Source organism: Rhinopithecus bieti, unplaced genomic scaffold, assembly GCF_001698545.2.
Source record: "Rhinopithecus bieti isolate Rb0 unplaced genomic scaffold, ASM169854v2 scaffold_5191, whole genome shotgun sequence".
Taxonomy (NCBI): Eukaryota; Metazoa; Chordata; class Mammalia; order Primates; family Cercopithecidae; genus Rhinopithecus; species Rhinopithecus bieti.
The window spans coordinates 386,691-404,020 of NW_016804727.1; the positions used below are offsets into that span (position 1 = coordinate 386,691).

The 17,330-nt window shown below is 34.0% G+C and overlaps 1 protein-coding gene across 2 annotated transcripts in view; it reads right to left on the reverse strand.

Annotated features, from left to right (window-relative positions):
• VPS50 (VPS50 subunit of EARP/GARPII complex) overlaps positions 1-17,330 on the reverse strand; it is a 123,478-nt gene that overhangs the window by 77,653 nt on the left and 28,495 nt on the right. For both annotated transcript variants that reach the window (XM_017870297.1, XM_017870298.1), the window contains exons 10-12: positions 7,122-7,164; positions 5,671-5,769; positions 2,140-2,280 (exon numbers count right to left, since the gene is read on the reverse strand). In XM_017870297.1, coding sequence (XP_017725786.1) covers positions 2,140-2,280; positions 5,671-5,769; positions 7,122-7,164 — 283 coding nt within the window. The remainder of the gene's footprint in view (positions 1-2,139; positions 2,281-5,670; positions 5,770-7,121; positions 7,165-17,330) is intronic.

Sequence of the window (17,330 nt, forward strand, 5' to 3'; positions counted from 1 at the left end):
TTATTCTTAATCAGAGGCTAAAATGATCCCCCACTGCCACATATTGAAAAATAAGAAGCTTACATTCTACTACGAGGTTCCTTCATGAATTGTCTCTCTTGCCTGAGTTATGCCAGAACCTTGATATTTTTTCTTACCAGGAAAATGTATTTAGATTTTCTTTCATCAGCTTTTTATTCAGCTCCTAAGGGTTCTATCTTTTCTCTCCTTAGCCAACCACTATATTTTATATACATATATATATGTGTAAGTACACATATATATCACCTACTATCACACATACATGTATAATTTTATAATAAAGTACCAGAAGTTTCTTGGGGATAATTTTAACAAGTACTCACTAAAGATGAAATCAAGGATAAGCTATTTGTTATCTCTGATAATTTAAATATATACACAGCTACTTCAAAAGATTATTTTATAGTCAGCTTTTTTTTTTTTTTTTTTTTTTTTTTTTTTTTTGAGACAAGAATCTCACTCTATCGCCCAGGCTGGACGCCTCAGCCTCCCCAGTAGCAGGGATTAAAGGCATGCACCACTACACCCAGCTAATTTTTTTTTTCTTTGTATTTTTAGCAGAAGCAGGGTTTTGCCATGTTGCCCAGGCTGGTCTTGAACCCCTGGCCTCCTTGGCCTCCCAAAGTGCTGGGATTACAGGCATGAGCCACCACATCTGGCCTACAGTCAGCTTTTTTAAAAAGTGAAAGAGACTCAGAAGAAACATAATGATAAACACCTTGAGCACAAAGTTTTGTTCATAAAAAATTTTGTTCAGCTTTTTATTATATAAATGCACAGAGAGGCTTTCTCAAGAAGCATGAGCACAATATATGTCCTTGATTTTTTTAAAAGCGTATAAAAATGGTCAATAAAAGAAAGCAAAATATACACACACAAACATACACAACAGATCTAACCAAATTTAAAAGATGAAAAGACAAATATCTAATTTGCTTAAAATGTTTGGTTTAATTTTAAGAGTTCTTTTCTGCTTTAACAGAAAAAAATTGCCAACATAATAAATTGGTTTACCATCTATTAGTGAGAGCAACATTAGAATAAAAAAATTAATAAAACTTATTAGAATAAAAAAGGTAATTGAGTAATTTTATAATATATACTATCAAAGTAAGAACATAAGAAAAGTAACAATAAACAACACATTTCAAAATTATTAATATTTACCAAATGAGAACTGTACTTAAAACTGAACATTTAAAGACAAAATTACGCAACTACATCACACTTAAAGTTAGTAATCATAAAATCTGTAAAACAGTCCTCCTGGTTTCTACAATTAGTTTAAAAAGATATTTTTAGCCACATATGTTAACATACATCCACTATCGTTATTAACTTAATCTTTAATACATCATATATAATACACCCTTCCAGGATACTTATTGCAACTCAGGTAAGAAAATTTCTCTAGTACCCAACAGACATATAACCAGCAGGTTTGACAACTCATTGTCATGACAATTCATTGAAGGGTGAAGATTACTTAATTTTACACTAATTCCTCACGATTTTTCACCTAAGTCCTGTTCCTTCCCAGTTTTCCCTATAAAAGCAAATGGCACTACCATTCTCCCAATTATTCATTACTCTCTTTTCCTCACACTCTACATCAACTCATCAGCAGGACCTACTTCTAAAACAGAACCCAAGTCAGTACACTTCTCACCTGTTGGGTTATATTACTTAAAAACCTATGTTTCTTTAAAAGAAAAGAAAAAAACAGTTACAGATGCTGACAAAGGCAGCATTCATACACATGAAAAAACTGTTTGAAAATCTGTACAGAAAACCAGCAATGATGGTTGCTTAGAAGCCTACTGGGTGCAATCATAGGAGATAATTTGGAGTCTGAGAAAGATGGATAAAAGAAGCTATGAAATGGCAGAGTCGATTGAGAAGCAATCACACTCCAGTCTCAGTAACCTTTACCATTTGTGTGACTGAGTCCTCCAATGTCTCTATGAGGAAAAGAACAATTTGGGAGAAAAAAAAAATTTGGCAAAGATTTATTTTTATTTTAGTAGCATCTTCAAATAGGTAGGTGCCAAGATAAAGGAAATACAAATTTAAAATCTAAAGCAGAGATATATGAATAGTAATTAAGTCACTACATACTGTACAGAGATCCTTATATTGCAGCTTTTGAAATTTTGTGTCTGTGTTTCCTGCACATAGTTCCACATAACCAAGAACAACTTGAAACACGGTGTTGTGAATGGCTTGGGTGAAGTGCATATGAAGTTGATCCATTGCTGTCTGTGGAAAGAAAAAACGCACAACATAATTTCACATTATTAAAATAAATAAATTTCAACAGATTGAAAAAACCCAGGGAAACATCTTTTCAAATAATAGTTAGAGCACAAAGATAATATTTTTCCCAGAATTATAACTGTAGGGTATATTATTTGCAAATAACCCTTCACACAACCAGATTATCAGAGCACTCAAAATAAATGTGACTCGTGAACACTGCTCTGTTGTTCTTTATTTATAACTGGTACTCATCTTGCTCTTTCTTAAATATGTTGTGCATAACCATATCTCTAATTACCCTCTGCATCATTCTACATGCATTCATTCTTTTATACCATTTAGTGCATTTCTCAATGGTAATCTTCTCAGAGAACCTTCCATGACTAGCAAATATGAATCAGTACTTTCTATCTCTGCATCCACATACCCTGATTTATATTTCTTTGTAGCATCTGTTACTACCTGACATCATATTCATTTACAGGCATAAATCACAAAGCCAATTTTTTGGTTTCCCAGTGCATATAAAAGTTATGTTTACACTGTACTATAGTCTATTTAAAGTGTGTAATAGCATTATGTCTTCAAAAAACAACATATAAACCTTAATTTTAAAAAATTGCTAAAAATGCTAATAATCATCTGGGCCTTCAGCGAGTCAATCTTTTTTCTGGTCGAGGGTCTTGCCTCAATGTTGATGGCTGCTGACTGATCAGGGTGCTGGTTGCTAAAGGCTGAAGCGGCTATGGCAATTTCTGAAAAGACAACAGTGAAGTTTGCTGCATTAGTTGACTCTTCTTTTCACAAAAGATTTCTCTGTAGCATGCGATGCTGTTTGATGGCATTTTATCCACAGTAGAACTTCTTTCAAAACTAGAGTCAATGCTCTCAGACCCTGCTGCTGCTTTACCAACTAAGTTTATGTAATATCCCAAATTATTTCTTGTTATTTCAACAATGTTCATGGCATCTTCACTGGTAGATTCCATCTCAAGAAACCACTGTCTTTGCTCATCCATAGAAGTAACTCTTACATCCATTCAATTTTATCATAAGATAGTAGCAATTCAGTCACATCTTCAGGCTCCACTTCTAATTCTACTTCTGCTGCTGTTTCTACCACATCTGCAGTGATTTCTTCCAATGAAGTTTTGAACTCCTCAAAGTCATCATGAAGGTTGGAATCAACTTCTTCCAAACTCCTGCTAATGTTGCTATTTTGACCCTCTCATAAATCACGAATGTTCTTAATGGCATCTAGAATGGTGAATCCTTTATGGGAGGTTTTCAATGGACTTTCCTAAGATCCAGCAGAGGAATCACAAATGTTCTTAATGGCATATGGTAAATCCAGAAGGTTTTCAATTTACTCTCCCCAGATCCATCAGAATAATCACTATTTATGGTACCTATAGCCTTATAAAATGTATTTAAGTAGTAAGACTTGAAAGTCAAAATACTCCTTGATCCATGTGATGCAGAATGACTGTTATATTATCAGGCACGAAAACAACACTCATCTTCTTGTACATCTCCATCAAAGTCATGGGGACTAGGTACATTGTCAATGGACAGTAATATTTTGAAAAAGAAATTTTTTTCTGAGCAGGAGGTCTCAATGGTGGGCTTAACACATTCAGTAAGCCATGCTGTAATCGATGTACTATCACCCAGGCTTTGTTACTCCACTTACACAGCACAGGCAGAGTAGATTTAGCATAATTCTTAAGTGCCCTAGGATTTTCAGAATCATAAATGAGCATTGGCTTCAACTTAAAGCCTCCACATGCCTTAGTCCCTAAAAAGAGAGTCAACCTGTCCTTTGATGCTTTGAAGCCAGGCATTGACTTATTCTCTGTACCTCTGAAAATCCTAGGTGGCATCTTCTTCCAATAGAAGGCCATTTCGTATACACTGAAAATCTGTCCTTTAGCATAGCCATCTTCACTAAGCTTAATCCTTTCTAGCTTTTGATTTAAAGTGAGAGACATGAAACCACTGTAGGTTTATTAATCGGCCTAATTTCAATACTGTTGTGTCTCAGAGAATAGAAGGGTCAAAAAAGAGGGAGAGAGAAGGGGGAATGGCTAGTTGGTGCAGTGGTCAGAACACACACATTTGTGAATTAAGTTCACCATTTTATATGGGTACAGTCCATGGACCACAAAACAATTACAATACTAACATGAAGCTCACTAAACATAAATCACCATCCCAGATATAATAATGATGAAAAAGTTGGAAATACTGCAAGAATCATGAAAATCTGACACACAGACATGAAGTAAGCACATGCATGCTGTTGGAAAAATGGCACTGACAGACTTGCTTGATGCAGGTTGGTCACAAACCTTTAATTTGTAAATAACACAGTATCTGAAAAGCACAATAAAGTGAAGTGTAATAAAAAAAGGTATGCTAGTATCCCTAAAAGGTAAGATACATAAAAGCCTACATCCAGACACTTGAAACAATGAGCGTAGGAGGTACCAAAAATATTTATGGAATTTAAGACTTAATCTTATGGGGGAAATGAGAAATTATAATCCTATTTTCAAAAGTGTTTAAACATATTCCTCAAAATTGCTAAGTTCTTTCTTCTTAGATTTTTTCTTGGGTATAGCTTAAGACATGAAAACTAAATTACAATAAACAGTAAAATTTCTTTATTCACATTTCAAAATGTAGAATTTAAATTGTTTAGTAAATTTTTAAACTTCCTTCTAAAAGAGGGGAGCATTTAAGGGAAGAAAACATTTACATCTATCACATTAAATGTTGTCTAGGTAAACATATAATCCTACACAAATAAAAGATACAATTAACTTGCAAAACCATGGCACCTGTTTCAAGTCTTTCAAGGAAGCCCTTGAACAATAAGGGTATGAAAAGCCATATATTATGAGAGAAATTATGACACTTTGGGGATAAAAGGGCCCTCTGAAATATCTGATAAATAAAATGGACCTGTTTTACAGATAAATGTACAAAATGTACAATGCTGACATTTCATTTTGAGGGAGTCATGCTGGCCTATCTAACAACACATGAAGCTGCAAATTAGGAAGTCCTGTTTCAGAACCAAGAGCTGAGTTAAAAGAGACTACATATTGTCTCCCACTGAATTATCTTATAATATACTTTTTGGAAAATCTACATAAAATTGTGAAAATATTAAACCTGACAAGTACTTCATAGTTCAAAACAAACTCCTGTAATGTTTTAATCACAGTATATACCCTCTGAGTCTATGAGAACAACCATTTTATCACTGTTAATTCAGAATAAAAATGTACTTCATTAAATTAAACAAAACTTTTAAGGACATGAGATTTATAAGGGCAACAAATTCCTGATTAAGGAAAATCCAAACATGCTTTTGAAACAAACCTGTGTTTTTCCAAGAAGTCGATAAGCTTGTTGAACCTTGGTATAATGGTTAATGTCAAAATTCTTGCAGATTTTGGAAAGAGCTACGTCCAGCTGTTCCTATGTAATTAAAAGAAGCAAGAAATGGTTAAGGAATTATGTTTTCAAGGCAATGAGAGGAAAATATTAAGACTAATCTCTCACTTTTAGTTAACATTTACTATCATACCAGATTTATAAGTCAAAATAAATTTAAATAAAGTTATAAATTGCAATTGTAAATTTATTAGCAACTATAATCAAGTTTACCAAGATATTAACATATGAATTTCTATGTCTTAAAACCCATGCCTAGTGTTTTACAGGAAACAAAATAATAGTTTTGTAATGAATATTACTCTTACTATGACTTAACATTTCCTCAAGCATCTGCTAAAATCTTATATAAACTGAATTTGTGGTACTACTGGAAAACAATAAAACAATCTTTCTCTAACCAATGAAAAGGAATTCTCAACAAGACTACATTGAATTTAAAAGTATATTCCTCAAGATTTAAGCTCTTATATCTAAATTACTATGCTTTATGGATTTCCATTTCAATGATTTTACTTTGAAATAAGAGCTTTTAATATAAGTACAGAATATCTATTAAGAGTGAAGAAATACTGAGCTGTCAAAAGAAAGCCTTCATTAAAACATTCAGAGAATTGTTAACTTAAGCCACTCAAAGCAGTTGTTTCTGTGACTATCAAATAAACTGTTATTCTCACAATTATTTAATAGCAAATAATTGCATTTATGGTCAAAAATTACTTTCTCAAAAGGTAATTTGAAAGTCCAATCTCAACTTTTATAAATACTCTTATCAGGAAAACAATAAAAGACTAGAAGAAACCAAATAATTCTTATTTATTAAAATGAATACCCTCCTTTGCAAAGATTGTCAAGGAAAGGGATGAATTTTGAATACATGTAACAGGCAAAACATGCTTCATGCTCACAATTACATATCTCTTCCTTTTAGTTTCTACCTTTTGATGAACTATATAAGTATCATTATGAGGTTTAGGAATTTTGGAGGGTTTTCATCAGCCAATAATTACTTGTAAGTAAATTAACTCACTATCACTATACTAAACAATAAAGTAACTGATAATTAAAATATAATTAATACATAGAATGTATTATGGCTATTATATAATTTTATGAGAACATACCTATGACTAACAGTTTGGAAATTTTTCTTGTCAATGGTAATATTTTCAAATACTGTTTTGACATCCCATAATTTACAAGTAAATTTTTACATAAACTTGACCATAAATAGATGTTCCAAATGAAAATCAAGAAATACAGTGATTTAGAGACATTCGTAATAACATAAAAGCCAAAACAAAACGTTGCACTTATGTTATTCAAAAACTTCTGAAAAGAAAAAGTCATTAAGGTTAGGATATAATCCTTCTTACCTCAATCTGTTCCAAAGTATCTTGCAGCTTTGAATTCAGTTCACTATTAAAAAAAAAAAAAAAAACAGTCTTTTTCTATTTCTAAAAGAGACAAACTAAGTGCTAAATAAATACATACTAACTGAATAATTAATCAGTAAATTCAAAGATTAAGAGTATAGACAGTAAGGGATGCTGCTGAATTCTACATACAGACAATGCAATAAGAAAAAGTACTAGAAGGGAATAAATAAGAGTCATTACCAGCAGCAACAGGATTGTGTGAGTAGAAAGAAAGAATCTACAGATAAAACTAAAAAAACTGAAGAATTAAAATTGATAACTTTTACATAAACAATGTTTGTGTGTTTAACAGTCAACTGAATATCCTCTTTCCCAGTGATCTGAAGACCTTCACCCTTTATTTTTATTCTATCTGTCTCAATGTATTGGTCATTCAGGAAATGCAAATTAATACTATAAAAACACTGTAACAAATGAAAAGAATGGCTAAAATTTTTTTTTTAATTAAAAATGACACCACCAAATGTTGGCAAGGATGTTGAGCAAATAGAATCACTCATTTGATGCTAGAGGAAGGGGAAACCGATATAACCTCTTGGAAAACCCTAATATCTACTGAAACAACACACACTCTATCTCCCAGCAGGTCTAGTCCTGGATACATACCGAACAGAAAAGCACACAGAATCCTTGCAGCATTATTTTTAATAGGCAAAAACCTGAGGCAACACAACTGTCTAGAATAATTAGATAAGTAAAATATGATATATTCATACAATAAAATCCTATAGCAATTAAAATTTATGTGAACCCCAAAAACACGTTTGGCAAAAGAAGTCAGTAAAAATAGTATATACTGTATGCTTCCATTTATTTAAAGTTTAAACAAGCAAAACTAATTTTGGTGACAGAAGCCAGAACAGTGCTTACCTTAGAAGAATGACTGGGATGAGACATGCGAGAAGTTTGTGGGGTGTCAGAAATACTTTGTTTCTACTTCTGGGTGGTAATTACATAACTATGTTTACTTTATGAAAGTTTACTGAGTTATACTCATACACTTAGGACATGTTATTGAATCTAGATTTTTTCCCCCCTTTAATTCTTACAAGGTCAGTAAAAAAAAAAATCAATAGAACTAACATCATTTGAATTATTATATCTCACTACTAAAAATGATGTGATATCTAACAAAATAAATGCAATCACAGAGAACATATTTTAACAAGAAAGAATAAAACCTAATTGTTCTTAAAATAGTACAAGTGAAAGACATTTAGCACACCAAAATCAAAGGTTTTTAAAATTGCTATCTACTGATAATAAACTTGACTCTCAAATTCCTAGCAGCCAAAGCAAATAGGGAGGGCCACAGTACATAATTCAGAGTCTAAAACAGAAGAACATACCAGCAGCTCAAGGGGGAAAAATAAATGAAAACAAAAATATAAAAAATCACTTTTGTTGGCATTAAGTTCTGAGAGAAAATTTTGCCAGTGCCTTGATCTCCAAAGGCACAACACCCTTGACAATATCCTTACAATACATACAATAATGGGTTCCTTGCATTTGCTTCTTATAGAGCCTTTCAATGCAAGCTAAAGAGATAATACCAGAGTGAGATACAGATAGATATAGATAGCAATCTGTCAGAAAAGTAAAACCAATGTAATACAAGTACACAGTTTTGGATGCTCTCAATGATAAATGTCCAAACATCTAGACGAATTAGATCATTTTCTGCAAATAGTATTTATCATAAGCATACTTTGAATGGAAGTTGAGGACTGGAGAGTATATTCTCAGGTAAAAACTGGAAGTGAGCAAAACTACATCCTTTGACAATTAACAGTGTAGGACTGATACCTTATTAGAAAAAGTAAGATCTCTAACCAGGATTTGTGCCTGAAACATAGCCAAATCCTCAGATGCAGATTAAGGGAATACTTGTAGGTAGGACTGAAATTTCCTTTAAAAAATGATTCTAGGACAATTCCTGCCAAAAAAAAAATATGAATAGATAAATACGTGAATGAAGAATGAAAACTATTGCCCCCAAAATAATTCCCCCAAAAGGATAGCTATGATAGTGCCTTAACACTTTCAAAGAATTAAATAAATCCTCATCCAACCCTAAGAAAAGCAAAACAAATCAGTATCTTCTCTCCCTCAGAGCTGTTCTGTCTCCCATGTTCTCTGTCTCGATTCACAGCATCACCACCTACTCAAAGCTGAAAATCTCAATCATCTTGCATTTTTCCCTCTCTATATGTAATTGGTAATCAAATCCTGATGATTCTACCATTTCATTTCAGATTTCCCATATCCACCTGTGCTTATCTTTTCTCAATTCTATGTCCTAATTCAAGCATTATTACCTTTTGCTTAGGGAATATAAATCATTTTGTTATAAAGATACATGCACGTGTATGTTCATGCAGCACTATTCACGATAACAAAGATACGTGAATAGCAAAGAAATGGAGTCAATCCAAATGCCCATCAATGATAGACTGGATAAAGAAAATGTGGTACATATACACCATAGGATACTATGCAGTCATAAAAAGGAATCAGATCATGTCCTTTCCAGGGACATGGATGAAGCTGGAAGTCATTATCCCCAGCAAACAAACACAGGAATAGAAAACCAAACACCACATTTTCTAACTTATAAGTGGGAGCTGAACAATGAGAACACACGGACACAGGGAGGGGAACAACACACGGTGGGACCTCAGGGGACGGGTGGGGAGAACAGCATCAGGAAAAATAACTAATGCATGCCAGATTTAATACCTAGGTGATGGGTTGATAGGTGCAGCAAACCACCATGGCACACATTTACCTACGTAACAGACCTGCACATCCTGCACACATACCCGGAACTTAAAATAATGAAAAAAAAAAAAATAGCCTCCTAATGAATCTGCACATGCAGCACACATATTTTAATCAACCCATCCATTTATTTGACAAACACCATCAACCAAACATTGTACAACATCCTTCAAAAAGCTGTCAGAAATAGTTCTGAGCAGGGGTCTAATTTCACATTGGATTTGGTCAATATTCTACATGATTTGGCAGACACAGTGTTGTCAAATGGCTTGTATGTGAACGGCTTTAGGCAAGGCAAGTGCTCTCTAGTCCTGTGGGCTCTACCATTTCCTGTGGTCTTACATCTGGCAGCCTCACATTTATGCTACCTGCCTGGTCCCTAAAGACATCTGAGTGCAGCTCTTAAGTAAAGCAAGAATAAAACCACATTAATCTCCTCCTTTCAATCTTTTGGTGGCTCCCTATTAAACTAAGGAGAAAAGCCCCAAATTAGTATGGCATATAAGACTTTTAACAATCTGACATGAAAAAAATAACTTCACAATGACTTCTCATTGCCTCTATTTTAGACATACGTACTGTGCACAGCACCTGAACCAAACTCCAGACTTTCACACCCTCAGTTCTTGTACATAGTGGTCACAATAACTTGAATATCCCTTCTTCCTTTCTCACTCACAAGCATCCATCTATCTTTCCAGGCTTAATTCAAACGCCGTATTATCTGGGAAGTCTTTCCCTGCTAAGTAACTACCCCCACAATCTTCATAATACTCTGTTTACAGCATCCTGTATTACAGTAAGGAATACCTGTGGCTGTGTCTCCAAGGCACAAGCATTTAAGGCACTGTGGCTTATTCACTAGTGACTTCCCAGAACTAAATTTACTACCTAACTAAGAGTAGGTAACAAATATTCTAAGTCAAATTTGTAATTCAAAGAAAAATGGCAAAATTTTGCCATCATTCCATTAGCCCCTATTCTCTACCTCAATAAATAAAATTACAGAGATAGAAGGAAAGGGAAGAGAATGTTTTAGAAGAAAAAGAACCACACTGAACTCTGGGTCTGCAGGTGTCTTAGTAAGAGAAGAGAGATGAGTAAGAGTTAAAGACAGTTCCACTATCATATGGAGTTCAAAATTTCACCCAAGGCTGATCCTAGAGTAACAGAAACAGAGAGGCAAGGACAAGTGGAATAATGAGTAATTCAGAATTGGTAAACATATTCCTTTAGGGAATACTTTGAGTTTGGAGGAAAAAGAAATATATCTGAATTCATTCACAGGTGACAGCAATGATTTCTTCAACTTCTCTATCAAAACAAATGGGCTTATAAATTATAATAAACCTATATGTTTTATGGCTGTTGTTAAAGGTAAATGATTCTACATCCTATTTATTAAGATTTAATGCAAATGTGGTAAGGTAAACAGCATGCAGAAGATTATAAACATAAAATCTATGAATCAAAATTTGGTTTCAATAAAAATGCTTTCAAAATGTACAAATGCAATTTGACAACAATTTACTACTAATTAAAAATACATATATATGTGCTGACGAGTTGATGGGTGTAGCACACCAACATGGCACAAGTATACATATGTAACAAACCTGCACGTTATGCACATGTACCCTAGAACTTAAAGTATAATAATAAAAAAAAACATATATAAAAGTTATGTGATTAAATAGTGGACATTAACTGTACAGCTTTTAAAGAAGCTCTTACCCACCATTTAGAAGCATGAATTCAATCCATTTTGATCAATTAATCAAAGTATGTTAAAAGGATCTATTCGTAAACATTTTGATAAATAAATGCAACATTATGGTCAAAAAATTACCAGTTCTAAGATGGAAGGCTAAAAGCCTTTAAAAGCTATCTGCAAGCTGAATGGAATGAATCAAACAATTCTACAAAGCGTTTTTACCATCACTACAGGAAATATTAAGAATAATTTATCCATAAAGAACTAATTAATAGTGTTCTTTAAACAACTGATCTAGGACACACATACACTCACAAGCATGAGTCCTAGAAAGGTTGCATATAAATCAAGATTTTGAACAAATCTGACTATACAAAAAGACAGGATGGCACAGCGATAATATCTTAATGATCTTTCCCTGGTCTGTTATTAATGAACCATATGATTTAAGTCAAGTCCTTTAATATCTCTGGGCATTAGTTTCCTATATAAAGGTGGGCTAGATAGAAACGGTTGCTTCCAGCTCTAATGTTTCATGATTCTATTATATGCTGAAGACAAGTTACTCAATTGCCCAATTTGTACATGGTTCAGTAAAGCTCTAAAACTTTTAGAATGAGCTTAAGTACTTTCAAGTTTATACTGTATATCCATGGCCCGAAGATGCTGATGTTCCAGTCTGTTTAAATCAGAGCCTATTCAGGTGGTTTTCAATCTACTTACAGGAAGCAGAGAATTTATCAGCAGACCTCAGAGAAACTGATTTTTCAACATTCTGAAGCTAAACCAATAACTCTTAAGTACCATGAAGTGTCTATATGATCCTTCAAACCATATATAACCAGGCTATAACAGAAAGTCTAAGATCACTTTGGATCTAACTAGATCTCTGTCCTCACTTAACTTCACTTAACTCTGTTAATAAATCCCTGACCTGGGCCAGGTGCAGAGGTTCATGCTTATAATCCCAGCACTTTGGGAGGCTGAGGCAGGTGGATTGCCTGAGGTCAGGAGTTCGAGACCAGCCTGGCTAACATGATGAAACCCCATCTCTACTAATAATAGAAAAAAATTAGCCAGGTGTAGTAGCGCACGCCTGTAGTCCCAGCTACTCAGGAGGCTGAGGCAGGAGAATCGCTTGAACCAGGGAGGCAGAGGTTGCAGTGAGCCGAGATTGCACCACTGCACCCCAGCCTAGGTGACAGAATGAGACTCTGTCTCAGAAAAGAAAAGAAAAGAAAAGAAAAGAAAAGAAAAGAAAAGAAAAGAAAAGAAATCCCTGACCTGATCTATCACCACAAAGCTCAGAGTCCAACACTAATAAGTTCAAAACGTCTCCAATTTTATTAACTATAATTCTAGATCAGCGATCAGAACCCACAGGCCAAATCCAGCTGGCAGTCTATGTTTCTAAATAAAGTTTTACTAGAACATAGCCACATCCCTTTCTTCACTTTTCGTCTACAGCTACTTTCAGACTACAAAGGCAGAGTTGAATAGTTGCAACAGAGACATCACGACACGTAAAACCTAAAATATTTACTATCGGGCCCTTTAAAGACAGTTTGCCAAGTCATGCTAGAGTTCAGCAGAAGAACTTTTAGTTGGTGAACTGATAAAAGTTAAAATAGGAAAGAGACATACGTGTGTATATGTGTCTGTATATATATATATATATTATATATAGACTTTTTAAAATTATGTTTAAAAAATTAGTAAGCTCTAAAATCCCTGGTTTACTCCAGGGATTAGGAAAGGGAAGGGTGAATGGGGCATAAAGAAAATCGTTTGCTTTTATTTAAAATCTTGTTTATTAGAATTTTTGACATGTGAAACTGTTATTTTACATTATTTAAAACAGCACAGCATGGCAGACGGAGGCAGAGAAAAACAAGTTAAAATAGAAGATAAGAGTGCAGGTGTTATCAAAACTTGGTCCAAGCTGACCAAGCAACAAGGACTCAGGATCTAGACAATGGATCAAGTTAGAAGGCCTAGCAACCTAGCAGAAACAATCAATGTTCAAACATTACTCAAGGCAGGGCTCCTTATGTCCCTGATCTTACAGGAAGAAAGCAGACACATCCTGCTATAAAGAAATTAAACACAACAGGGGAAGAAAAGTTCCTAGTATTGCTGTATTTGTAAGCTTTGTTCATTTGCCATATGACGTAAAGACATTCCACAACCTACAATTTTCACTAAACTACCAAGATCATATTCTGAGAAAAAATGAAGGAATTCTTGAAAGATTATGAGACATTTAATACATCAGTTTATGTTAAAGTATAGTACTCAACAAACCAGTTCAGTAGTATGCAAACTTTACAGTGCATAATACAAAATGCTATCAGGCTCCATCAGGTAGTTTCTTTCAAATACAATAATAAAGCAATTTTGACTTTTAAAAATAACTTTCCTTGAAACAAATTGAGACAAATTTCAAGTGAAAAATAAATTCAGTACTTCATTCACAGATGCACTTTAGCATAAACACATTCTGATTCTTATTCTCAATAAATCCCAACTATATGACTCTCTGTCAATCAACTCAGGAAATGTCAGACAATGTTAAAATGTTCTCTGTCAGTTATAAAAGTGAACAAAACTCGGATTACTGTATATTTTATTAAAGATGTTGAAACATGGTACATCTCAAGGAAGACGCAAGGTGCAGAGGAAGTGCCAGTTCTCTTTCATTTTTCAACCAACTGGGTGCATCATTATATGACAGTCATTCCTCAGTCTCTGTGGGGGATTATTCTGAGACCCTCCATAGGCATCAAAATCCATGGATGCTCAAGTCCTTTATGTAAAATGGCACAGTACTTGCATATAACCTATCCGCATCCTCCTTTATACTTTAAATCATCTTGATTACTTATAATGTCTAATACAATGCAAATGTATGAAATAGTTATGTTGTATTATTTTATTTTATTATTTTACGATTGTATTGTTATTGTTTGGGTTGTATTGTTATTTTTCTTCTTGTTTTTTCTTCCCAAATATTTTCCACTTCCGGCTGGTTGAATCCAGAGATACAGAACACATGGATACAGAGAGCCGATTACACTTGGTATTTCATGTGTTAAACTACCTAGTTATATAATCTGAGACTTACAAGATACAGAGTCAGTATCTCTTTATGCAGAAGCAAATATGTAAATTCTGTTTTTCCTATTTTCAGAATCATAAGAGTCAGCCCAAAGTTTTTCCATCTCAGCTACTCCAAGTAACTCTCCTTGGAGAGTTTGCTCTCTACCCAAAACAAAAAACTTATTTCCAATAAAGGAGTGATGTGACTAGGAAAGAAAAGAGGAACACACAATCTGCCAAGAAAAAACTAACAAGTAGACAAGTAGGTATACTTTGCATATAAACTTGCTTAAAATATTTTTTAAAAAATCACACCAGAATTCAGAAATGTTCTACATCATGGGGTGATCCTCTTAAAAATCATTTCTAAAAGGAAAATATTTATGATTCTCTAGTCATCAACAAGAATTAGAATAGATAAAAATGTTTTTAAAATTGAGAATATATAAATTCAGTTGGAAGTTAATTAGTGTTCCTAAGACTACTAGAAGGCAAAATGCTTATTCACTCTAATTCACTCAAGTCCAAGCAAAGATTAAATCTTGCCTTTGGCTAAGTTCCACAAGCCCCAAGTCAATTAAATACATTTTAAAAGTGTGGATAAATCCTGTATGAGTAGGCCCAACTAGAGAGCTCAAGAACAGGTGCAACACTGTACTGGGAAGACCAGAGAAAAAAGAGCAAAAACGCACAGAAAAAAAAAAAAAAAAAAAGTGTATCTAATTTATAAAGACAAAAATAAAAGAACGTTAGAATAACAATGTCTTTTATCTTTGTGGACTCAACGTGACCCACATGTCAATTAACTCTATCCTTACATCACACATTATATCATCTACGAAAGAAGTGAACAAACGTATTATGTTCTCCCATATAAACAAAATAGTTAAACAACAGGTGAAGGGAAAGAGGGAATGGTGTTAGGCAGGTGAATGGTGGCTGGCAAAGGACATTGTGCTGGTATGGGGTGGAGAAGAGATGCTAGCAGAGGGGCTACTGTCACCACCAGACAGCTCCAACTGATAGCCCTGCTCTCTAAGTCACCCTGACACTGTCACTAAATCACCAACTTAAAAACCCAACTTTATCTAAGTTTTCGTAAGACATCTAAAGTAAAACCGCATTACAAAGAATTCCTTGGGATATGTGAATGTATGTGTGATGTATTTTTACCTATTTGCAGAGAATAAGACCAATTTTTCTTATTATCACATGCATGACTCACATATCTAAACATAGCATGCTTCTTATACACTGTATTACCTAAAATAACTATTAATTTAAATCTTTTCCATTTCAACCTTTTAACCTCATTTGATAACTGTAGCCACACCTCCTCCACATATCAGTATATCCATTAATTTAAAAAGTGCTCAGAAGCCACTTGATATCAATTTTTAAAAGCCCAAATAAGAATTTCTTTCAAAGACATTTTTTACAGTTAACACTCATCATGTAAGACATTTACTTTAGCATAGCTAAAATAGATTTTTAATTATATAAAAGTTTCAACACATCACCTGCTCCCTCAATTTCCTGCCACCCAATTCCACGCTCATTCTTCCCTATTATAATAGACAGTGACCTTTTCAAAGTCAATCTCTGCAATAATCCCTGCAAAGCCTTAGTATATTATTATGCTATTTTATTTTCAGCTTCTCACTCTCTCCCACCAATTTTCATATATTGAGGTTTCTCCTTCTTAATTCTGTATCTGTCCTCGTCACAAAATTTCCTCACCTTACACTTGATAGTTCAACCAGCTCCCACCAAATCTGTCCCCAAAAGGTCAACTATGACCTCTTTGTTGCTATAAATCCAATAGATACATATTTTCAGTCTTCATTTTGCTTGGTATCTCTGCAACAAAGATTTCATTTCTGGTATAGACAGTTTCCTATTCACACCCTCATATCCTGGCCTACCTTAAGCTTTCCTGTTCCTCCTTCAGGTCCTCCTCAGTCTTGACCCTGGAAGGAGAGTTAGATCCGAAAGCTTCCACTGTATGCACAACTTCCTTCTCTCTACAGCCTAATTCTATGGGTGCCTACTTGAATATAAGTCCTTCTTGAGAGATTATGTTCTTTATGAAACCAGGGATTATATTGATTACACTGTATGTGGTTTATCACCATACCTACAATTTTAAAGCAAAGTACCTGGCATAAACACTCTGTAAACTGCCTGAATTACTTTCACCCAATAAACAAGCTGTTACTATATAACAGATTTATCACTACAAAATGAACTAAACGGATGCTTTGGTTCAAATGGATTTGCTTTTTCAGGACCCAGAATGGCTTGTTAGAAATTTCTAAATACATTCAACATACTAAAACTAATTCTCTATTTACTTAACCTAATAAGTGTAAATGACATCATCAGGTTTCTAATGACAGTTAATGACTCTCAAAATGGACAAAATGAAAGTGTCACTGGTACTACTCAATTTATATCCTAACCGAATAAAAAATGTGTAACTTCAAGCTGGGCATGGTGAAGTTAGAGATCAGCCTGACTGACATGGCAAAACCCCATCTCTACTAAAAATA